Below are 25,000 nucleotides of genomic sequence, written 5' to 3' on the forward strand. Positions count from 1 at the left end.
TCTGTCTGAGCCTCCATCTCCAGGTCTGCGTTGTGCTGTTTCAGGCCTAATGTATACTGTCTGTCGTATGTAATAGAAGAGATCGTTTGATTGAGAAGGTTGACACAGTGTGTTGTTGTAGGCTATCTCATCAGCCTGCTGGTGCCAACGTCTGCGTGCGTGAGATGCAGTCAGTTTCTTACTGCATGTTGCACGAGAGGCCACGAGGGGCTCTGTGGAGCGCCCCTGTCTATAATCCTCCTATAATCGGAGGAACTGGGACTGATTTTTACTGGCAAGTAGGTGGCAACGGCAGGTTGAATGCACAGGTCCAGACATTCACTGAACTTGTATTTAGCCTTTTATTTAGCCTTTTAAATAACGTGAATTATGAAATTATGTGAAGTGGCTATTTTAATGCGCATAGGCTATATGATGTAATTAACTATAATTTGGGCTGATACCATAATGCAGGACAAATTCGTGTAAAACATATATTTCAAACGAGATTTTTGATTGGATGAATGAGGTAAATCAGTGGCATGAAAATTAATATAAACTGAAATATGAATCATTTTGTGGTAGCCTACTGACTGCGTCAAAGAGAAAAAAACGCAACAGGTGGAACTGCAGGGTATGTGCCTAGGCTTTGTGCACGCGCAAGGGGTCTGTGCAGGGAGAGAGGGGCTGAGAGAGAGAGAGAGAGAGAGAGAGAGAGAATTCACGCAACCAATCGTTCAAAGTGTTGCGACCTGTTTTATATCGGACTACCGTGGCTAGCCATATATTCCTGTGGAAACACTGTCAAGTCATTGAATATTTATGCGTGTTGTACATCCCGGAAGGAGCGGTAAAAACTCTTTGGGGGAGCATGTTGGAATTCACACAGACTCATTGGAAGAAGCCTGGAATGGGTGTGGAGGAGATGAGAGGGGGAGAAAGAACAAACACGAACACCTAGACACTCTCTGTTGGCGAGAGTGAAAGGAGAGGGTCATTTCCCCCCTATGGAGCGCATGTAGTAAAGCCTATTCGACCGCATCGCATGAGGAGCAATTCTTTTCATAGACAGGGATAAACATGGCTACACGTACATTGCACTTGTGCTTTTTGGCACTGTTTTCTACGACTCAGACAGGCTACGGATTTAACATTGATGTTCGATTTCCTGTAATCAAAGAAGGCAAAACCAAAGACAGTTTATTTGGATTTTCCGTCGCGCAACACAAGCAGACGCAAAAATCCAAACAATACATGTAAGTAAATAACGCACACACCGCACAGACTCACGATATTTACATTATCATCAACATTATCATCAGTAACCATGTTTAATGTAATGTGTTTCATAAGACAAGATATGCGGTCTACCTAAAATTGTGTCATCATTCCAAATAAGTTATGGAAGACACAAAGTAAGAGTAATTGTATGCTACCTGTTCGTCCCCTACCTGTTCTGTAGTCATTTTAAGTAAACGCTCTCGGCGTGGAGTGGTGCAGAATGGACTTTTGCAACAGCTGTTGTAGCATAGGCTACCCCCGGAGGTTGCGTTTAACGTGTTATATGTGTGTTTTTTATTTAGACACAATAGCACCAGTTCCACCACTCGTTGAGGTGCAGATTGGGTTAATACATCCCTAATTACCTACTTTTAGATTTACATTGGGGAGATATAGCAGCTTGTTACTGTGTCAACATTTGTGCGAAGTAGAACTCTGCGTGTAGAGCTAAATAAAACAAGACGAAAGTCTTTTAATCCTGTTGCTTTTAGGTAGCAGACGATTTGCAGTTTGAATGGGTTGTTTTAGACTTCAAGCCAAAACTGCTTCTTGGGCTGTTAAGTGCACGAAAAAATGGGCTTGGCTTTTCGTCTACCTGTAGCTCCAGGTGAAACAGGTGGGCCGTGTGGTGTGGTGTGCGCTGTACCCACATGTAGGGGAAAACGTGCCCTTAAGGCGTAATCTGTAGCGGGGCGGGAAGTAAGGAGTCTCTCACGAGTTTGAATGGGCAAACTGGTCCATCTGCGTCGTCTGCAGGCTATAATATAGCCTATAGGCTTTAGATGCACTGCCATGTCTCAGGTAAACGCTGTCTGGTGTGGTGGTTGTGATATCCCCAGGGGGAAAGCCCCTTTCTCCTCGTCTTCATATAGACTCTTCATCTCTATAACGCATCCAGGTTCTTTAAAGCATGATTTTACTATGAGGACATTGAAATATGTTATGTATTTAATGCTTACAGTCTGCATAGGGTACATAGCTTAACTTTAACGGTGCGTTTTGTTCTCGGTTCTCTTGTTCAGTCTCGACTAAATTAGCCCACCCTACCCTGAGAGTCTAAATGAGCGCTGGTCTGTAATTTCCTCCACCTCTATTTACAAAGCAATTTAACATGGCATAGTATTTGTAACACAAAGGAAATGTATATAGGATAAGCTGTATAGCACGGTATGATGCACACATAGTCATTAGCCTTCAGTCATTTCAGAATGTCATGCTGATCACACATACCAATCTAAGATCATGGCTTCCTCCTTACCTCCTCTACTCTCTCTCTCGCTCGTCCTCCCCCACTCTCTCCTCCCTTATTTGGGATTTCCTGTGTCCAATTAAGATGGGACTTGATCATCCTCTTGCATTTGAAGTCACTTCAAAGGCATACGCAAATTCTAGCAGCCAGTTTGTTTGTCTGTAGGCTACTTTGTTGTGTAGGAGGAAAAGACTCCAATCACTGCTGGTCACTTTAGGGAGAGGAAGGAAAAAGGGACATGACCTTAATGCTGTGGCACTGACCAGACTAGTGGGGTCACATTTAGTCCTCGATTCAAGTGAAAGGTTGTAGTAGGAGTAGTGTGCAGATCGGTTCAAGAAGTTTTGTTTGTTTCCCATTTGAAAGAGCCACGTTTGTACACAAACACTGGGAGTCTTTATGACTGCACACATTGTACAAACAAAAAGTTTGCGTGGAACGTGACTGCATGGGGAAAACTGTTGGATTCAATGACAAATTGAAAGGATTATATTCATGGATTTTACCTTTAAAGTGTGATGGAATATTCATGCTATTCATAAGCATTGTTCACCTGATAACTCCATAAGACATTGATTACACAGGTAGCCTACAACATAGACACCAGTGGCCAGAAAGTAGTCCTTTGGACCAGTAGAAATATTTGATTTAGTTAGGTTTCACACAAGTCACAAGTCAAAGTGTTTTGTCAATAGAAAGTCTGACGTTTGTTGGGACGGACATTCCTTCTCTTAGGCTGTGGACAATACAAGCAAGCACACACCAGCATTTCGACAGCTTATACTCAACATATCACTGTGGTTTAGACACCAGAGTCAGACCAACCATATACCAAAACGATCCTTACAATCATCACTGAGGTTTATTAACATTGCTGTGGAGAATCCATTGTGTTGGTTTCATGAATGAATGAATGAATGGAAGAATGAGGAAATTAAACACTGGTCCTTTACTTATGCTTGCTTAGCTAACTCTCCCTGACAACGTATAATTTGTGTCTGCAATGGTGTTCAGCTTTGAACCAAATACCACAACAGGAAAGCTCCACAACATGCATAACAAAAAGCCACGTTTAGTGTTCAGGTCTATTAAACAAGATGTAGCTTGGAGACTCTCTGGCTCGGATCCAATTAAAGATTCTAGAGCGCTATGTGTAACAAAGCTATCTTGCTCCGCTCTAAGATCTTTGGTTCAGACCTGGTCAGAATGAATAAATGCATATTACTACATATTATTTCACACCAGCAACTTAGATCCCATTGATTGAATTTTGATGTGAGAAAGTGGTGTTGATGATCGGACTGTTTTGCACTTTCCGTGTTAATGAAATCTGTCAGGGAAACGTGTTGTGTCTGTCTGTAGTGTGTTGTAGTCTGATATATTACTCTTTATCATCCTTCACTTGATCCATCAAATATGAAATATAAATCAAAATAATAATAATATATTATTAAATCATTATTAAATAAGTATAAAATGTGGCAAAGTCGGGTCAAATCAGAGCTGTGTGCTCTGAGCGCTGTGTTAATGAGAGGGGTCTGTTTGAGATGAGTGAGAGAGAGTGGGTCAGTTGATCAGGGCACAGATGACCAGGGGTCGATACAGCAGCCGTACGCTAACTCCACTGGGAGACTGACGTCAGGTCAGTCTGCGTAACCTTAGAGAAAGATGGACGGAGAAGGAGACACATGGTGAGGGTGAGAGATGGCTCATCTTTCTAAGGGGACCCTCCAGAGTAAGTGTGTGTGTGTGTGTGTGTGTGTGTGTGTGTGTGTGTGTAGGGGGGGGGGGGGGGATAAGAATATAATAGAAAGTAAAATAAAAGAATGCAAGGAAAAGAATGAGGAACAAATATGAGAACAGTAAAGAGAGAAGAGCAGAAGTATGTGCTGTATTTTAGCCTCTAATAAGGATCTTTATAAAGCATGTTCAAGGGTGCTAGATCTTCAACAGTACTCTTTAGAACATCATGGGGGTTTTCTTCTTATGAGGATGAGCAAGGAGAACCCTCTTTTTACAGAGAATTTAGATCTCAGTGGCAGCACAGATGAGTGCCACCAAATGGGTTTAAACCCACAGGAATGCCTCATCATTGAGTTTTTATTTTACATTCCTGCTGTCAGCATGTTTTGAAGGTCTGAATCAAATTAGGATTCCCTGCATTTTACAGCTCTACAGTCACAGAGAAAGACGCAAGTTGTTAACGAGAGACTTTTTCTCCATGCATCAAAAGAAACCTCACACGACTTGTTGGCTGTAACTATAGTGGTGTGGGAATTGAGTGTGTGTGTGTGAGGGGATTGGGGGGTGAGAGAATATGAAAGCCAAGCCCCCTGCCCCCCCTCTCACAGATCCCCAACAGTTCTGTGGGGATGCTCTATCCGTCTCTCTTAAGCTCTACTGATTAAATGTACAGTCTATCAGACAGCTGAATAAAGGCACAGTATATGACTGGTGAAAAGGTTGTTGATAATTGTTGATAATTATTACACACCTCCTTCCTGTGTTTTTGAAAGAACATGTTAAGGGTTTTTCCAGCTCGCTCGCTTGAGCTACTTTGTGAAAACAAAGTCCCTTTTTCAGCGCCTGGCCTGTGTAAGAAAATAGTAGTTTTTCATACTTGCAAATGCCATTCAGGATCTACACTCAACTTGCGTTGTTTTTAACACATCTCTGTGTTTAGCAATGTTTCTTAAACTGCCTGTGCAAAGTGACAAGTCACATAGATAAGTCGTTTGCAATATTGAACCAACTATGTAAATTCAAATAATATTACAGTTATTTTGAACTGTTAATAGTCCTGAGTCCTGACAGAGTTTAACGAGTCCAGCAGTTTTGCAACGTTGCCTGTGCGGCTACGCCAGTTTACACTTTTAATTTACGTCAAAAATTATCAGCGTGACCTTTGAAAGAGAATGTGGAGTACGAATAGCTTCCTAGTAACAAAACTAAAGCATCAAACTGTCAAGACAGGGTTAGTTAGAAGGAAATCAACAAGCAAGGTGCAAAGGCTTGATAAAAATGGTTGTGTAATATACTGTCGAAGTAGGCCTATGTTTTTTGTTTTCTGGATATTTAAGGAGTTAGGTGGTCCGTGAGGTTTTTTGTTTATTGGTCAAGTTGTCCTTGGTCTGAAAAAGTTTGAGCACTGGCCTATAGTATCACTTAAGAATTCAAACAGTGAGGTTAAGTTCTCTTCATTTACACATCGATTGCATCACTCACTGGTGCTCCCTGGATGAATGTTTAATGACTCCTGACAGTCTGTGGGAGTGATGCTTTAAGATATGGCAAACCAGAAACACATCCACAGAGACCAATGTGGCTTTGCCTTGGGGTGAGGAGGCAGTTAGACGCTCTTAATTAGGGGGGACATGGAAACACATGAGAAAGATGTGGACTCGACCGAACGTGGCGACATCAAATCTGGAGATGGTTTCGCGGTACAAAGAGCGAGGCGCGAGTTCAGATTGCGTCGGTTTGAAGTTATGCAGACTCGTGTGTGATGTGTTTGTTCTGTAGTCACGCAGCCGCACATCTCCTGGCATTGATGGTACGCAGAACCCTGTCGCGTTTTTTTTACCACTTACTCGTGCGTTTCCTGGGAAACGCGAGAGTCTGCCACTTCAGAATCAGCCTTATTGGCTCTCCACTCAGTACGAGAGGAGAACAACGTTCTTAAGCTCCGCACGGATCGCCTCTCTGGGGTTTAGTGAGCTAAGAAACCGTTGCGTCTGCACAAACTCACTGCAAAGAGGCCTCGATCCTTTACTGCGTTTCTCCCCATGATTTGACCACAGTAAAGACCACATACGAGAGTATGTGAAAAATGCACGAGGGATGGCCGTTTCCAGTCAAAACACGTATAAACAGCATTCGTTTAAAAGACTGCTCAGGCTGTTCAAGCAGGAATGCCTCGTGTAGGATTATATGACAGGGCCACGACTGGAGAGCGTGTAGGAAAGAGTGTGTGAAGGGAAGATGAGGAAGAGGAGTGGATGTTTTAAGAGGATTAACGATGGATGATGGATGTGATGAGGAAGAGCGAGGAGGGGTGTGTGTGTGTGTGTGGGGGGGGGGTGGAATCAAGCGCTGGTGTGTGAAGGATGTGGAGGTCAAGACACAACACATGCTTTAATAAAGAACATACAGGTAGACCACGGGGACATATCCTCTTCTCCACACTCATGTGCACACACACACACACACACACAAGCACAAACACACACACACACACACACACACTCAAGCACACTCAAGCACACACACACAAGCACAACACATGCTTTAATAAAGAACATGCAGGTAGACCATGGGGACATATCCTCCTCTCCGCATTCATGCACACACACACACATATGCACACACACATATCCACACACACACAGATACACACCCTCTTTTGTCCTTCTCTTTGATCAGGGTGCTGTGTGTGTGTTTGTGTGTGTGTGTGTGTGTGTGTGACTGCTCGAGACCCTCAGCAGTCTGGCTGCTCTGTTCCTATTGGCCGGTTAGGGGCCCCCTGACCCCACGGAATCCCAGGAATGCTTCATCCCTCCACACACAACTAACCTGCCAGGTTACAGGTTGGGACAGGACTAAGAAAGGGTGTGTGTGTACGAGTGTGTTTGTGCTTGGGGGGTGAGTCGATGTGTGTATGTGTGTGTGGGGTGGCATTGGGGAATAGAGAGAGGGGATGAGGGATTGTGTGTGGGGGGGGGAGATATGCTTCTGCCACACTATCATTAGGAACTCAGTAGTGTGTGTGTGTGTCTGTGTCTGTGTCTGTGTCTGTGTGTCTGTGTCTCTGTGTGTGTGTGTGTGTGTGTGTGTGTGTGTGTGTCACAAACAAATATACGCAAGACAAAGACACACAAACAAACCAACTCTCACCTCCTCTCCTGAATCACACACTATAGAGCTCCCAATAGCCACACACACAATTTTATGCCGTCAGCTATGCTCATGCACACTGCACACACACCATGTTCATGTGACGTTTATGTTCTTCGTGTTTTTTTTTTCTAAAGAAGTTAAGTGCTGTTGCTGAATACACACGGAAAATACTCTAACAACAAATGTGACACACAGAGTATGAAACGAATCTGACCACAGTTGTGCCCATTTAGAATTCCAACCTCGTTTCAGCTCTAGAAGCGTTTCGGAGTTTGGCAGCATTTGGCACCAAACTCCACAGTCCACTTTCAGATGCGGACTTGATGAACTTCAGACTTGATGAACTTCAGACTCGATGAACTTCAGACTTGATGAACTTCAGGGCTTGATGAACTTCAGGGCTTGATGGCTTGACTAGACATGATGAAGTTGAACGTGGCCGTTGCGGAGACGGAGAGGCCAATCGATGTGCGTTGAGGCAGGAGTGAGTGAAGGGCATTTCATTAGGAACTGAGTCACGGCCGGGGAGGCAGGCTGGTGCTGAGCTCTCTGCAGCCAGGCCGAGGCTGCAAGCCAACACTGCATTCAGCCTTTTAATCAGATGGGGGTTTCTACCTCTCCTCTCTTTGTCTTTCTCTCTCTTGCTCTCTCTCTCCTTCCTTCTCCTTCTCTGTGTCTCTTTGTTTCATTCTCTCTCTGCCTCTCTTTCTCTCTCTTTGTCTGTCTACTTTCTTCTTGCTCTCTCACAACACCTCTCCCTCCCTCCCTCTCTCTGTCTTTATGTCTCTCTCTCTCTTGCTCCCTCTAACAACCCCCCTCCTCTCTCTCTCTCTCTCTCTCTCTCTCTCTCTCTCTCTCTCTCTCTCTCTCTCTCTGTTTGTCTGGATGTCTGTTTGTCTGTGTGTTTTCACCTTGTTCTGTGTCTGGCCGTCTATTTGTGTATGTCTGTCTCGTTTTCTCTCCCTCTGCCTGTCTTTCTGTCTGCGTGTCTGTCTCAATTCTAACAACCCAACACACCTAACATGCACGCCCTTCCTCCTCTCCTCCCCCCTTCCCCCCGTCCCTCCTCTAACCTTCTCTTCCTCTATCCCTTTCTTCTTCTACTACACTTCTACGACTAGTAGAACATTAGTCAGTTTCTTTCCTGTGTTTACATTTATTTATTTAGAAGACACTTTTATCCAAAGCAACTTACACATGTCAATCAATTGTTACAATTATATTACCATTGTCCCCGGAGCAACTCTGGGTTAAGTGTCTTGCTCAAGGGCACTACGGTGGAAACCAGGTATTGAACCTAAACTTTTCAGGCTACTGCATGCTAGCCAGTCCGTCACATTACATAACATTACATTACATTTGGCTGACACATTTAAGCTTTTTAAAGCAATTCTCTCAACAATTCTAGGACAATTTAAAAAAGGTAGAGTACAATAAGAATAAGTGCATCAGTGAGTGCTGTTTCAGTCGAGTGTCCGTTCTAGTGAGGTGGTAAGTCCTAGGATCAGCAAGACTAGTTGTAAGTAGTGCTACGAGAGGAGATGTTTTCTGAAGAGCTGGGTCTTCGGGAGTTACTACGCTACCACGTCATTACGCTGCCACCTCTGTATTTGACTTCAGCAGAGCGTAACATTACTACTGTCTAACATTTTGCTTTTGACTCACTCATCTCGACTCGTCTTTGACTCGCTTGTCTTGACAATGCCATTTTATTTCTTGTCTTGACCTCTGCGATCTCAGGCACAGTGTGACTTGAAGCCAGTTAGGCCCTATATATATAGACATGGGCATTATTTTAATTATATGTATTTTAAATACATATTTAATTACTTTAGAGTATTTTGTAATTTGTATTTTGCAGGATTGGAAAAAATCAAATGTACTTTGTAACAAAATATGTAGAGGGGTTGTATTTCGAGTATTTCAAATACTTAAATACTTGTGAAAAATCTGTCATTTTTTTCTCAAATAGGCTAAGCCAAAATTTCATAATTCAGTTAAATATACTACCTATAGCCATGCCAATAAGCTATGCTTATCATAGTCCGGGAGCCAAAGGCCAGCATCTTGGTGAACCTGGTTTTGTCGGTTAAAGTTTTTTTTTCTTTGCTGTTTCTTGTTGCGTAGGGGGTTACTCAATAAGAATAGGGAGGGTGCCCGGTGATACCCATTGGACAATTCCCAATATTCAGCTCCAATTGAAACTCTCCTAAACGTGCATCTCGTCTGTTATTGGCTGGAACACTGTTTGTTATGTTTTGTGATGCAGGCTGCACCAGTTTGTTTTTGTTGCCGTTTGTGGAGCCTGGGCTGTTACAGAGACTGCGTTTTTTTCACAATGTGTTCAGGGAACAGGCAGCTAGCGGATAGTGAGGAGATGTTTGCTGTATGTGTATATGTTTTTTGCACCTGTAAATAATTCTGTATATTGGGACAACTTACAGGATGTTATACTGTTTGTCCCCTATGTTGCGAGTCATGTACAGTGTATGTAGGCAATAGGCATGCATTTCTAGCACAAAAGGGAAATGCAGTTCAGTTAACAAGTGTTTGTGGTCAGAGAAACATTTTGTCTGTCCATCAGCTATTTATTTGACAAAACTCAGGGTTTTTACTAACTAGCAGTCTGTCAGTCAGCTCTTTACTTAGCTTATATCTCAGGTTTTTATGTTTGTTTTGCTGATAGCTGTTTGGTAGTTGCGGACTGAAGAATATGGTAGTTGCGGACAGTTGTTGGGGTTGTGACCATAGCTTCATGGATATATTTGGTTAACAAGAAAATTAAGCAAAGTAAGATCCCTTATTGATTTGCCAAGACATCAGCTGCTCCAGCCTCAGATTTTGCGCAGATCTTAAATTGGGTTAAATATTCTGCAGAATATACATTCACTCTACTGCTCAGTGTTGCATTGGTGTTATTCAGGCTGTGTCACTTTGTAGTATTGACAGTTCAACAGCTACTTTCGTCTCAGTGTGTTTCCTTGGATCAAGTTTTTTTTTCCCAGAGTGCTAATTTGGTCTTGAAGTAAACTGGTTGGTGTGTGTTTTTCCACCAGTAGTTTGCTTTGTTACAGTTGATTCCACTTTTGCAAAGCCTGCTTGTTGTCAGTTCAATCATCAGTCGTTTATTGATATGGGACGCTTATTCATTTATTTTACCAGATCTACTTCATAGGACCCCCAATATACAGAATTACTCAACCTCTGCCAGCCAATCAGAAAATAGCATGTCTCTTGGGGATATGTTTTCAATAATATGCCTTGTAGTTTCTTTTAAAAGTTGGTATACCATGATTATTGTGAGTGTATTTTTGTATTTTCAAATTACTAATTACTTGTATTTTAATGAAATACATTTTTCACATCAGTATTTTGTATTTTATTTTGTTATATTTTATGAGCCAGTATTTGTAGTTTGTAACAAAATAGTTTTTGATGTATTTGTGCCCACCTCTGCCTATATACTGTCTTTGAAACACCCAGGAGAAATATGATGCTGAAAATGCAGAATGCATGCACGTAACATGAGATCTGTGTGTCTGTGTGTGTGCGCGCGTGCGTGTGTGTACAGTATAACAAATGACACTGCAAATTTTTCGTAATCTCGAGTTGAATCTCCTTTGAAGATAATGCATAGAATTCTAGCTGATCGCTCATCCTGAGTACAATCTAAAGTTAATTAGGAAGAAGCAGGTTTGTAAAAATGTTGTGATGTGGTGGTGGCATGCTTATTTTTGAAAGTGTTGAATGAGGCTGAACAAATGTTGGAAAAATAACCGGTTCCAAATGAAAAAAAAAAAAAAAACTTCAGGGAGTTTGAAACATCCCTCTGACCAGCTGTGTGTGAGAGCTTTCTCAGCCCTGGCCTCATTCCAACTCCCGTCTATTCATTATTGTCGTAACAGCCCAGACCTTTCAAAAGCAGCTGGACTCTGGGATACTTTTTTCCCCCTGGTCTCTGTGAAGTAGCCAGCCGTGGCCTCAAACAGAGGGCTTTGGAGCGGGCAGCTCTGATCCATCTTCAGAGGAGAACGGTGGAACACAGACACACAAAGGGTCTGTGCACTGCCCGCGGACAACAGGTGTTGCCTGTGGGTGCGTTTTGTGCCTGCACCGTATACCTGGTTGAAGCCGGTCAGAAAAATCCATTACCGTGCCCTGATTACATACAGTGGTGGTCTACATGGTCTCTTCACGTCTGAGGTTTTTGTCTTGAATCCCCCCTGCCACGCACACACACACACAAACACACACACACACACACACACACACACACACCTCACTATCTCACATCTTTCCTTGACTATACATGAACCATAATCACCACATACCCCTGTGGTGCTTTTTGAATTTCATATATATTCTATATCCCTTCTCTAAGTGCTTCAGCGCAGGGTCATTCATGACACCCCTCCCTCGCCCCTTCCTCCATCCCACACACACACACACACACACACACACACACATCCTCCATCCCATGTCATTAAAGCTGCTGTCAGGCTGTAAGGGTCTTCCACAGAGAAGCCCAGCAGGAGCTGGAGGGCCCCTCTGTCCGAGCTCCACTGAGGAGAGACCCAGACGGGCCATCATCGTGCAGGTCTGCTGAAGCAGAGCTTCCCACGGCAACCGTGGCCATGCCGATCAGGGGCGCGGTCCCTTTGTTGGCCGCTGGTGGACGGGGTCGGGTGGGGTGGGGTGTGTAGGGATGAAGATTAAAGGAGGGAAGGCACTATGATGAATAAGAGGCTACTCAGAAGTCCTCTTGGGGCGGGAGACTGAAAATGGACATGGGGGTGGGGTGGGGTAGTGTTGAAGGTTGCTATGGGGTGGGGTGGGGTAGTGTTGGAGGTTGCTATGGGGTGGGGTGGGGTAGTGTTGGAGGTTGCTATGGGGTGGAGTGGTGTTTGAAAAGATCAAGAAGGTTGGCCTACCAGCTACCTCCTTAGTTCACCATTAGGCAACAACTACCACAAATGATCATCAATTGTCAGTTCACGATTAGGCAACAACTACCACAAATTATTATCATTAATCAGCACTTCATGATTTGGCAACAACTACCATTAATCCACAAGAGACGGTGGATTTACAAGGGGGATGGTTTTTGCCCAGATTATGTCCAGACAGTGAGCGATGGTATCAGCCCCCTCCCCTCACACCCTGGGTGGAGGTGCTGCTAGTTCCCCTCAGATCATCCCGTCTCCGTCTCTGGCCTGAGCTGTAAGGTGATCCTGTGACACTGCTGCTCCACGAGGCCGGCCCATCTTTCAGCACGTTTGGTGAAGCTGGAATGCTTATAGTCCTCTGGGAGTTTTTTTTTGTGTGTTCCACTTGGCTTAGTCCTGCTTCGTCAGCCTTAATTTGTCAAGCTACTAATCACCTGACCGACTGCAGTGTTGACTGTGTGAAAGAGAGCACTTGAGGTTTCAACATGTGACTGGACAACTGCTTACAGTACTACCACCATTACGGAGACATGCAAAAAACGAAATGACTCAGTAATGTTTAGCTTGTTAATCTAAATACTTTGTCCATCACGATTAAAAATTGTTTCTGGACACTTTTCTGCGCCAGTCCCCATTGGCCTGTTCAGCTGTCAGTCAAATGAAGTGCCCACCCCCATCCACAGAACCTTGCTGACCCTAAAACAGCTAAAAAGACAGCCATTGGCTCCATATAGATGGGTGTGCGATAAACTCAGGGTTAGATGCTGTAAATTCCACACTTTTATAAGCCCCCGCAGAGGAAGTGAGACGTTGCTGGGTAGCTGGCGGGGGGCAAGACTCACAAGCGCCAGGGAGTTAAGTGAGCAAAGAGGGGCCTCGTTCAGGTCTGTAGAGCCAGGAGCCAGGGGTCGTAAAGATAAGGAAGCCTGGGGCGGGTGATGTGGGGGGGTGCGTTGGGATCAGGGTTAGAGATTCACTGGTTGCCAGGCTGCGTATGTCATCTTGACAGGTGTTTGCGGACGTTTCGCAGAGGTCAGGTCAGAGACAAATAAGGGTGCGTAAGAGAGACACCCCAGTCCTGTCTTGGAGGATAGATGTGATTTTTCTTATATCAGTGACAAAAAACACCACCCAGTACGCTTCATGCAAACCCCTTCTCTTCCGTCCCACTTCCATTGGGCATTCAGCTGCTTGTGATCCGTCAGCAGCTGGACAATAGAGACACAGGAAGTGGGTCACAGTCATGTGATAGACTCCCAGCCAGTACCAATGAAATTCAGCATTGTGTATTTAGTGTTGTTGATAGATGTTATTATCTCTGAACCTTTGTAAACTACATGCCTTGACCTCCACTGTCTAGTCAACTATCTGTAACTGACACCCATCATTTCCACATTCATGTCAAATTAAATAATGTGTAAGTGTTGTTGATTCTATTTTAAATGTATATAATAATGTGTACATTTGAAAGACTTCTTTTTGACGTTTACGCCTGGTTCAAGTCTTTCATGAGTCCTTCTTATTTCTTCGTCTATCTCACCGACAGACTAAAGTGTTTTTTCATCTTTTATAAAATCAGACCACTGCTTAGTGTCGGTCTGAGGACGTGGTGTGACGTGTTTGCTGACCTGTGATAAGTATCACACCTGTCCCCTTCAAAGCTTTTTCTGTTTATCTTCAACCCCCTGGTCAATCTCTCCTCTAGGCTCACAGATAAGAATGTGTGCAACCTCACACATACTCTCAGTGTTGTGAAGGTTACTTTTAAAATGTATTCCACTACAGATTACTGAATACATGCATTAAAATGTATTTTGTAACGTATTCCGATAGATTACTCAAAGTGAGTATTTTGAATACGTATTTTGAATACTTAGGATTACAGTACATCAGCATTGTATTAACTTATATTTTATTAGTAGTTGAAGTGGAAAAAACAGTTACTGTATGTGAGGTCGTAAGACCTAGCCCTGGCTCGCCCACCTAGATCTTCTTTCAGGGAGATCTAGTCTGGAACACCATAGTTCATAACCCTTTCCCTCAGACAAGAAAAATGTTGGTTACACTTCACAGTGTAACGCTTGACAGTATCGACATGAGTGACATGACACTGTCACTCATGTCGATATCAAGTCATAAACGTTTATGACATAACGCTTCTGTTATTAAGTGACATTCGGTTTTTGTCATAACAAGTTAGGGTTAGGATTAGGGTTAGGGTTAGAGTTAGGGTTAGGATTAGGGTTAGAAGTTAGGATTAGGTTTCATGTGTCATGACAGTGTAATGTCACTCATGTCGATACTGTAAAGTAAAGTGTTACCAAAATGTCAGGCCAATCAGCGACGAGAAAACAAAACCGAAACTTATTGTGATAAACAGAAGCAGCAACACCTGCAAACGTCAAAGAATGCCATTGGAAAAATGTAGTAATTTATTTACAGCAAAGGTAGACCCACATACATTGTTTCCTGACTGTTGATGCTGTTTATTGCTAGTTTCTTTCCACTTAAATTGGAACTGTACTTAAATACAGTTTCTCATATTTTGTATTTTAAATACGTAATCTGGAATATATGTATTACGTTACTTCCCAGCACTGTACTCTCAATACACTGAGTGTAGCCTACTTTGTGTTGCTTCAAATAAACTTGACCACTTCTCTAAACAGATCTTTATTTCTTTGGTGGTGTATCATTACCATTATTGTAGTGTTGTGAGTTAATAGCACTGTGTTCAGACAGGTGAGCAGACGGGGTTTTATGAATATGATCAGTTAAACCCTTGACTATTCTTACCTATACTAAATCTTGTTTTAATCTAATTTCTTATTTTCCTCCCAGAGAAAACACCGGAACCATTTTTTTTCTTTTTAATTACATATCTCAACACAGCACAATATATAATCTTTTTAAGTCATTTTCAGGCTGAGGAAAGCTATGGGTGAAATAAAAAAATCACTATAAATGGTAATTTGGCATGGGCCTGGATAATTTGGGGTTTAACTGTGTATGTCCTGGCTTGCATTTGTTGACTGTGTTTAAAGCATGAAGCATCAGGAAGTAAATGGGACACCCTTATTTCTCTCTAATGGAGGATGGCTTCGTGCAGGATGTTTGCCTCACTGAGATGAGCCAGTGACAGATTTGTGTCTCCACACACACACACACACACACACACACACACACACACACACACACACACACACACACATACACACACACACACACACACACACACACACACACTCACACACACACACACACACACACTCACACATACACTCAAACATACACACGCACATATGCAAACATGCACTGTGCGTGAAAAGACAACATGCATTTTCATGCAAGCATGCCCTTTCACTGTACGTCACGGAATATTCCCCTCTCTGAACTTGCAGTTTTGATGCTTCTGAAGTTGAAAAGGATATAAATTGTCGTATCTACAAATCACACCAAAAATGAATGTGCTAGAAAGGATCAAAAGATATGTTAACCTTTAAGGTATAGGTTTTTGAACATTCTAAGTTCCGCAACAATTGAAGGTTCTAAAATTCTATGTTGAATTCAATGAACCCAGATATTCTTTAGAACGATCATTTCCCAACATTTCCCAATACTCCTTTCTGTAATGTCTTTTAGGACTGCTCGGTACACAGTCACATGTGGTACTGTAAGTTGCGCTTGTAGCTGCCTGGTTCGGTCTGTTTGTTTTCCTCTGTATATGCGGTTCTACAGGTGGCACGTCTGACTGTCTGGCAGTGTTGAGGTCACAGCCCAGCAACAGAGCAATGTGAAATGTGCCACTAGACAACCATCCAATGTCAACAACCCCCCCCTCCCACGCACACACACACACACATGCACGCCCGCCCTCTCTCTCTCTCTCTCTCTCTCTCTCTCTCTACTCATCTCCCCCTCCATCTTTCTTTCTCTCTCCATGTCTATCTTTCTCTCTGCTGGTCTATACAACTAACCTCAGTGGAGAGTGATAACACACAGAGATAGAATGTGATATATAGCTTTGCGATGTAATACTTGGCTCGTAGGATTTCTAAGAATGATTTCGTTCCCTTCTTTGTGATCTCTTCTGCTTATATCCTGAGAGTCTGGAATGATACATAATATGTAAACAAATAGTTTATTATAATAATCTTTCATTTTTACAAAGCTTGGCTTCACTATTTGAATGTTATGTCTGGGAAGCTGTCTGCGTCTGATACAGTTTCATACCCTCACTGTTGATGAGTGATCACATGCAAACAAACACACCTCAGTGAATTTGAATGGGGACCAGCCTCTTGATGTACAGTACATTTACACTGTGTGTGTGTGTGTCTGTGTGTGTGTGTGTGTGTGTGTGTGTGTGTGTGTGTGTGTGTGTGTGTGTGTGTGTGTGTGTGTGTGTGTGTATGCATGTACGTGTGTGTCTGTGTGTGTGTGCGTGTGTGTGCATGTACGTGTGTGTGTGTGTGTATGGGTATGTGTATGTGTGTCTCTGTCTGTGTGTGTGTTTATCTGAAAGAGAGCAAGAGAGAGAGAGAGTGTGTGTGTATGTGTGTGTGTGTGTGTGTGTGTGTGTGTGTGTGTGTGTGTGTGTGTGTGTGTGTGTGTGTATGCTGTTGATTGATGCTACGTCTAGGGCAGCATCTATCAGCTGTTGTTTGACTGGTGTTGTCTTGTGCTTCTCTGCTTATCAGCACCCGTTCTTCAAACAGTCTGGCATGTCTCTGTGTCATACCAAAATAGCAGAACATCTTCTCCATACTCCCCTTCAGACGTCTCTGAAATGACCTCGGACAGAATGAATCAACACCGACAGTAACGGGCATAACCAAGACTTTTTAAAATTGTTTTAACTGTGAAAGTCTGAATAGTTATATATGACGGAATGCATGGCATTATGTAATTCAAGATGGTAAAAATGCACTAATTTTGTGATTTTGGAAACAAAGCATGAAAACAAAGATGCACCTGCATGTATAGTATATATGACTCTCTGACCAATATGATCTAGTTCCCAGTGACCACTTTCCTTCCCTCTCCACGAGACGAGAAGAACTATGCAGGTCTGGTTAATCCTTCGTTGTTTCTGGGTTTTCACCTGATTTGGGCTCGCATTTTTCACGACACAGCTCCCCCTGCAGCTTCGGTAGCAAGTGACTGCTATGCTAAACCCCCACTAGCTAGCGAGCTAGCAATCAAAAAACCAAGCTTAACACACATGGGGCTAACAATAAAACGGTCGAGCAAACATTGTTCAAGAGACTTTACAAAAACCACATTACAAGAACGAAGTTCACCCAAGGGTAGGCTACTTACAATTTCAACAGTAACAAAGCCAAGTCGGTGTCCGTTTTGCAGTCTTCTTAGAAACTACAATCTGACTACATTTTCGAGGCGCGATTGGATACTTCCACTAAGTCACATCCGGTTTTCTTCGGACCGGGAACAGAAAGTTGCATATTCGGGAGAAGTGATAGGGGGAAACGAAGCACCCACCAAGCGACCCAGAAAGTGTTGTAGAACCATCAGAACAACTCTCAACCTGCATAATTAAGGTAATTTTTGCTAAAATTGTTGCATAGTGCTTCTTTAAGTAGCTAACCTACATGAGACACAAATGGATGCAGATAGTGGGCAAACAAGTTGAACCGTAGAACACTAGAACCGTAGAACAGTAGGGTTCCCTTGAAAAAGACAGGTAAGATATCAATGGGACTCACCTGGTAGAATAAAGGATAAATTAAAAAGTAGAACCATAGAACAGTAAAACAGTAGAACAATAGAATCGTAGAACAGTAGCTACTTCCCTTGCAGGGACTTTGGGAGAAAAAAACTCAGAAGAAGAAGAACGTGCCAGAAACGGAGCCGTGTCTTCCCAGAAGGCCTCGCTCCGGTGCACCAGGTCCCTGTGAAATATAGTGTGAAGCACCAAATAGAGAGCTATCACTCCCTGTTGTCCCTTTTACAGAGCCCTAATCCTATCAATGTTAAATGCTAAGTGAGTTAAAGGCCCTTGTTCTTTGGTCCTAATAGGTAATGCAATAAGACGATGGAGTGGGGAAGGTAGAGGAGTAGTCCAGCTTGGAGGGTTGATGACTTGTGTTTGCAGCATCTGGGATGTTGCTGAGGTCCCTCGATGTAAATGTTATCAACTAATTCAATCATTTCCCCATAAGGTAATTCACTTTGGGTAGGGTATCGGTGACAGTGTGTGTGTGTGTGTGTGTGTGTGTGTGTGTGCTGTGTGCTGTATCAATGGCAAGAGGAGTTTCTTATATGACTTTCCATTCCAGTGCCATGCATTTGCTACAGGTCATTTGAAATCTCAAGATTATTTTATGGTGCCCATTATGATTCTTTTTGAATGTTGAATGAACCACTGTGCATTTCCAAGTACCATTTCAAAAACACACTTTGGTAACCTCAGATCCACACACACTCACTCACTCACTCACACACATACACACACACACACACACACACACACACACACACAACTATGTACACTTACCTACACATGTATGCCCATGCACTCATGTGGGCACAGACACACACACACACACACACACACACACACACACACACACACACTCTCACACACACTCTCACACACACACACACACTGGCAGGATGTATCACATTGCCTGCTGTGTACAGCACCAGCTGAGCCTGCACAGTGGAAGGCCTATCCACATGCCTGGGCCCATGTGTTGGCGCTAGATGCCCATTCATTCATAAAGCCCCGAGTCTCTTGGCAGAGGACAATAGTGCAATCTGGAATCAGCACTCAGCACTCCACACAGTGCACATGAGGGCCGTGCAAATCTGATCTCAGCGGCCCATGACCAAGCTATTCTAGACTCAGTAGGTGTGTGTGAGTGTGTAGGTGTGTGTGTGTGTGTGTGTGTGTGTGTGTGTGTGTGTCTGTGTCTGTGTGTCTGGTTGTGTCTATCTGCCTCACTTTAAAGGGAACTGTTTTGGCTAGGGAACTGCTCAGCTTGGTTAGGTAGTGTTCCCGTCTGCTATGTTAGTGTGTATTTGCATGTGTGTGTGTGTGTGTGAGAGAGAGAGAGAGAGGTGGTACCAATGAAAGTAATTAGAAAGTGCCTGAATGTGTGCGCATGTGTCATCAAATTATATTGGTGATGGTTTCAAGGAGAAGTTTAGAAATGTGTGTGTGTGTGTGTTTGTTTGTGTGTGTGTGTGTGTGTGTGTGTGTGTGTGTGTCTGTGTGTGTGTGTGTGTGTGTCATCTTACAAGCACTCAACCTCAGACATGACTCAGTGACCTCAGTGCAAGAACAAGCACACTCACTCGTGGCGGTATCACACCTGAATAGACCCTCAGTAAAGGCTAAAGGCAGTGTCTGACTGACTGACCGAAAGAGCATGTGCACCCTCCCCATTGGAAGAGGGAGAGAGAGAGAGAAGGAGAGAGGGAGGGATCTGCACCCTCCTCATGGGAAGAGAGAGAGAGGGAGAGAGAGAGAAGGAGAGAGGGAGGGATCTGCACCCTCCTCATGGGAAGAGAGAGAGAGGGAGAGAGAGAGAAGGAGAGAGGGAGGGATCTGCACCCTCCCCATGGGAAGATAGAGAGATAGAGAGAGAAGGAGGGATGGTAGGATGTAGGGAGGGGAAGAGCAAATGTTTGGTTTAGGGCTTTGTGGAGGGGAGTGCCAGGGAAGGCAAATTTCAACATGCCCTGATAGACATTCCTTACACTGAGCAGCCTCCCCATAGCTACAGTGTTACAGTGGAACACCATCCCCATAGCTACAGTGTTACAGTGGAACACCATCCCCATAGCTACAGTGTTACAGTGGAACAGCCTCCCCATAGCTACAGTGGTACAGTGGAACAGCCTCCCCATAGCTACAGTGTTACAGCCAGCCCATAGCTACAGCGTTACAGCAGAATAGCCAGCCCATAGTTACAGTGGAACACCATCCCCATAGTTACAGAGTTACAGTGGAACACCATCCCCATAGCTACAGTGTTACAGTGGCATCCCCATAGCTACAGTGTTACAGTGGAACACCATCCCCATAGTTACAGTGTTACAGTGGAACACCATCCCCATAGCTACAGTGTTACAGTGGAACAGCCTCCCCATAGCTACAGTGTTACGGTGGGAGATGAGGAAGCCATTGTTTCAGCCTCATTTGTCTCCTCCTGTATTTGGACACCTCGGATACCTTTGTGTATCTTAGGATCAATGATTGTATGGGGCTATCACTCTCTCTCATTACCACTCATTCTCTCTCTCTCTCTCTCTCTCTCTTTCTCTTTCTCTCTCTCTATTTGCCTTCCATCCCTTGCACAACTCCCTATGTATCTTAGGATCAGTGATTGTATGGGTAGCAAAGAAGGACAAACAGCATTTTCAGTGTGACTACTCCCTCAGGATTGTTTGACTGAGAGCCATCACCAGTAAAGATTCCAAGCTGACCAACACTTCTATCAGTGTGTGTACTCCCTTGAATTTCAACACCTAGACAGACACAGAGAAGTATGGTCATCAAACAGAGGGCCTATCACCACTTGGTTCTACCGGAGCATTTGCAGAACACAGCTCCCCCTTCATTACGTGTAACATCATCAGGTGAGAGGGCTGCCAAGCCACGGTGGTGGCCCAGGCGCCCAGACGAGCTGTTCTGCAGACTGTACAGACACAGAGGATATGATGCTCCTGCAGTCGTTATCCACTCCTGATTATGGTTATAGTTATGGCGTTTGGCAGACACAGAGGATATGATGCTACTCCTGCAGTCGTATCCACTCCTGGTTATGGTTATAGTTATGGTGTTTGGCAGACACGAAGAGATTTACAGTATATGAACACTACATTAGCTAAATATAGCCAAATATCAACAATGAAAAACATTTCAACTTGTTGTATAGAGGTGCGAGTGTGTTTTATCCGATCTTGTTGTAGAAGTGTGTGTGTGTGTGTGTGTGTGTGTGTTATATCCACTTGTGTTGTAGAGGTGTGTAATCCATTCTTGTGTTAGAGGTGTGTGTGTAATCTGCTCTTGTAGTAGAGGTCATGGGGTGTGTGTCCCACTTCCTTTGAGGAAGTATTTGCTCCCTCTGTGTGTTTTGTGTGACCAGTCCCTCCATGTTTCTCATTGTCTGTAATGTCATCTGTAGGGGTCAAACTGACAGAACAACAGCACACTGTTGATGTTGATATGAACCTTTTTTTGTCTGAATGAGAGGATATGTCTCTCAACATTTGGTGTAACAAATACTTTGGGCAAAGAGGTGATGATATTTGTCAGTCATTATGCCAGCTATTATTTTACCTACCAAGTTAATTTGTATGTGCTGCAGCATGTACCTAGCCTGGCTCCGGCTGTCTACGTACTTCCGCTCAATTTCATTTCCCTACAGTACTCCGAAGTCAGAGAGTCTGGTATCCAGGCTAGCATGTACCTGTAGTAGCATAGCATTTACTCCCCAGAACCATAGAGCGGTGTGATCGTGTGCATTTATACTTTTCAGTTAAATTAAGTTAATCTCTTAAGACTATATTCTTTTTCACAGTAGCAGGTGCGCGGTTACGTAATCTTAGTTTAGTCTTAGCCCTAGTTTATGTCCTCTGCCACAGAGACTATGTCTTCACCAGTCTTTTGTTGTTTGGTTGGTTGCTTGGTTGATTTGTTTGGGAGGACGGAATAAAGCAGAACCCTTTGTGGTGGTATGGAGGTATATGCAGTCTATTGAGTGGCATTGAATTCCTATTGAAACTGTGCTGCTGTGTGTCGCAAGAGTTATGTGACGCTGGTTCAGGTGCTTCTCGCTGCTGCACTCTGCTAGTGTGTTGCTAGTGTGAGTGACTTTCTAATGAGGAGACACAGCACTCAAAGAATCCTCCATAGAAATGCATGGGGTTAGTTGGTAACGCCAATATGGCAGTTGTCTACATATATCCCACCTCTTCTTGTATGTCTCCCCATTCACTTGAATAGGACAGTAGCTGCCCGATAACTGGCCAAAGTGGGTTACCAAGATGGCTGCCCAGTGCGGGGACTTGCCGATAAGGGCTTTGGTTGAACTCTAAGTGCAATCAATCTGATGTTTTAGCACTGATGGTAGAACTCCTCACTGTGGCTGGTATTTGTGTGTTGCGGTCCAGGTGAGGGTCAGGCGGGGTCAGGGTTTGTTGCTGTTGCTGCAGTTGGACCCTGCTCCCCTGCTTGCGATTAGCTGAGTAATGCACGCTCCAATTCCTCATGGCTCTGCTAAACGGCCTGAATGAATGCTGTGTTTGTGTGTTTTTGTTTACGCTCTCTCTCTCTCTCTCTCTCTCTCTCTCTCTCTCTCTCTCTCTCCTTCTTCTGCTCTCTCATTCTCTCACTCCAGCTTTCTGTCTTTATCCCTTTCTCTTTCACTTCCCACTCTTTCTCCCTATTTCCCTCTCTCTTTCTCTTCTACACCCTTTTTCTCTCTCTCATTTTCTCTCCTTTAGCCACAGCAGTGCACTGGTGGTTAGTAAAGTATGGTTGGGTGGCAATTGAGATAAAGAATTTAGAATCACCTCATTTGCCTGAGAAGTTTGATCATATGAAACGGGCTCAAAGCAATGGGGACGGAATTATTCTGTCAATCAATTGTCAGTCAATCTGAATCAAGTCACTGACAGCTGATGGGTTATTACTTAGAGTAACGTGGAAAAAAAAGTTTTGTTTTATGCCCTGTGGAAGATGAGATGCTACCTTTAGAAGCAGCTTCATGTCCACTCTTCATATGTCTGGTCAAGATGACACATACAGTAGCAGACATCACTGCATTTACATTGCATTCATTTAGCTGACTTGTGTTGTCCAAAGTGATTTACAAAAAAGAACAATCAAGATGCAGTGTGAATAGGAGACATGGTATAGTGTAACAGTAAGTAGACCTTGCTTAAGAAACAGCATGACTATTCAGAAACAAGTCAAGGGATGTACTAGCCTGGCTAACGTCAGACCTCATCTCATTGAGATGGGGTCTGGGAACTAGACATTCATTTTCTCGTATTTGAAACGTGGTTTACGAATGCCCAGAGCCGTTTATTGGGCGCTACGAATGTCTATCAAATGTACGTAGCTCATAACGGCTTCGGTGTGTCGTCATCGTCTTGCAGCCCTCCCTCCATTCTGTGATTGGTTCCTTCGTTGAGGTGAAAACGAAGTCCATAGAATCCAGGCTGTCTAGCAGCGTGAATAAAATCGCGCGCATAAGGCAACATGGGAAAACCCAGGCTAGGGGTGTACAGGAGGGAGAGACAGAATAACCCATAACAGAGAAGAAGAAACAGAGAAACAGAGAAAATGGTCATGGCAAGTGTTACAACTGGCTCCATATTGTAACAAAATAAGAGCAGGGAACACTGAGATGCGAAACAAGGTAGTGAGTTCATTTTAACATTCAAAAATGCTGCTGCTCAAAATCATCTGCTCACCCGGGACTGCGGAAGAGCAGCCTATTTGTTGCCGATGGACACGCCTCCCAGCAGGTGTTTTAAAGCTCATGTTTAGGGTCTTCAGTGTCTGGGAGGAGCCACACAAACAAAAACAAAACAACCTTCTTGAAAGTTCTAGGAACTGGTAGCGCGTTCCATCATTGGGCAATTACAGATGAGAATAGTTTGGATTTCTGTGAGTGTGTGGGTGGCGGTTAGCCTAGAAATCTAGACGCACCCTAGCGGCAGCAAATTACATTTGCTTCCAGGGCTAGTCTAGCAACTCTCCGTTGGCTTGTGAGCTCGAAAAATTAAACTTCTATCAGGCCAATCAAATCGTGCATAGAGTCGTTAGGCGGGCTTAACATAATGATTGATGGCAGAGTTGCAACATTTTGGCTTGAATTCCCTGCTACTTGAAAACAAAGAAGATGGATGTTGCTGTTGGCCAACAGTGTGACACGAGTTAAGCTTGTTTTAAGTTGGCAAAAGTTTGAACTAGCCAACTAGCTCCGCTGGTGGGAAAACGCATAAGACTCAGCACTGTCCTATTGTGTGCAGAGGGAATTTGAAAGACAACCGATTATCCCGCCCCTCGGACTGAGCACAGCGAATGGTGAGTGCCCAGACCCTACATTTTAATGTGGGTCTGGCTCGTCAGTCTAGGTGGCAGTGGCAGGCAGTGTTCTTTAGAGGAGCGTAGCGGTCAAGCAGTGTTCTTTAAAGGAGTACAGCGGTCAAGTGGTAGCATATGGTCAGGTAACATCAGGTAAGTGGGTGGGGTGTGGCACTGGAGGCAAAGCATTAATGATGTGAATTTGAGGTGGGCAGTTACAAGTAGCCAGTGCGATTTTGATTTATTTTTTGAAGACCACTCTGCCACTGTTCCATTCTGGATCATCTGTAACACACACATACACACACTTGCACACACACACACACACACATACACACACACACACACACATACACACGCACACCACACAGGCCAGGAGGTCAGACCATGTGCTGACACCAAGTCAATTGGACATATAAGGGTTACGCTGTTTACTGCTGTCCAAGATTCCATTTTATCAAATGAAAAGAAAAGTGAATTTGACTCTAGCAGAGCGAGAGCTCAGTTGAAACTGCAGGGAATTGATTTCATGATGAATTAAAGAACTTGCTGAGCCACTGGTGGCCTGCCATTACTCCAGCT

At 43.8% G+C, this 25,000-nt stretch overlaps 1 protein-coding gene across 3 annotated transcripts in view; it reads left to right on the forward strand.

Annotated features, from left to right (window-relative positions):
* itga3b (integrin, alpha 3b) overlaps nucleotides 1–25,000 on the forward strand; it is a 71,499-nt gene that overhangs the window by 12,365 nt on the left and 34,134 nt on the right. For 2 of the 3 annotated variants that reach the window (XM_042081884.1, XM_042081885.1), the window contains exon 1: nucleotides 669–1,235. The exons of the other annotated variant lie outside the window; for it this stretch is intronic. In XM_042081884.1, the coding sequence (XP_041937818.1) occupies nucleotides 1,060–1,235 (176 nt within the window). In that variant the 5' untranslated portion in view covers nucleotides 669–1,059. Of the gene's footprint in view, nucleotides 1–668; nucleotides 1,236–25,000 lie in introns of those variants that run through there. 3 annotated transcript variants of the gene reach the window in all.

This window comes from Alosa sapidissima, chromosome 24 (assembly GCF_018492685.1).
Source record: "Alosa sapidissima isolate fAloSap1 chromosome 24, fAloSap1.pri, whole genome shotgun sequence".
Classification (NCBI taxonomy): Eukaryota; Metazoa; Chordata; class Actinopteri; order Clupeiformes; family Clupeidae; genus Alosa; species Alosa sapidissima.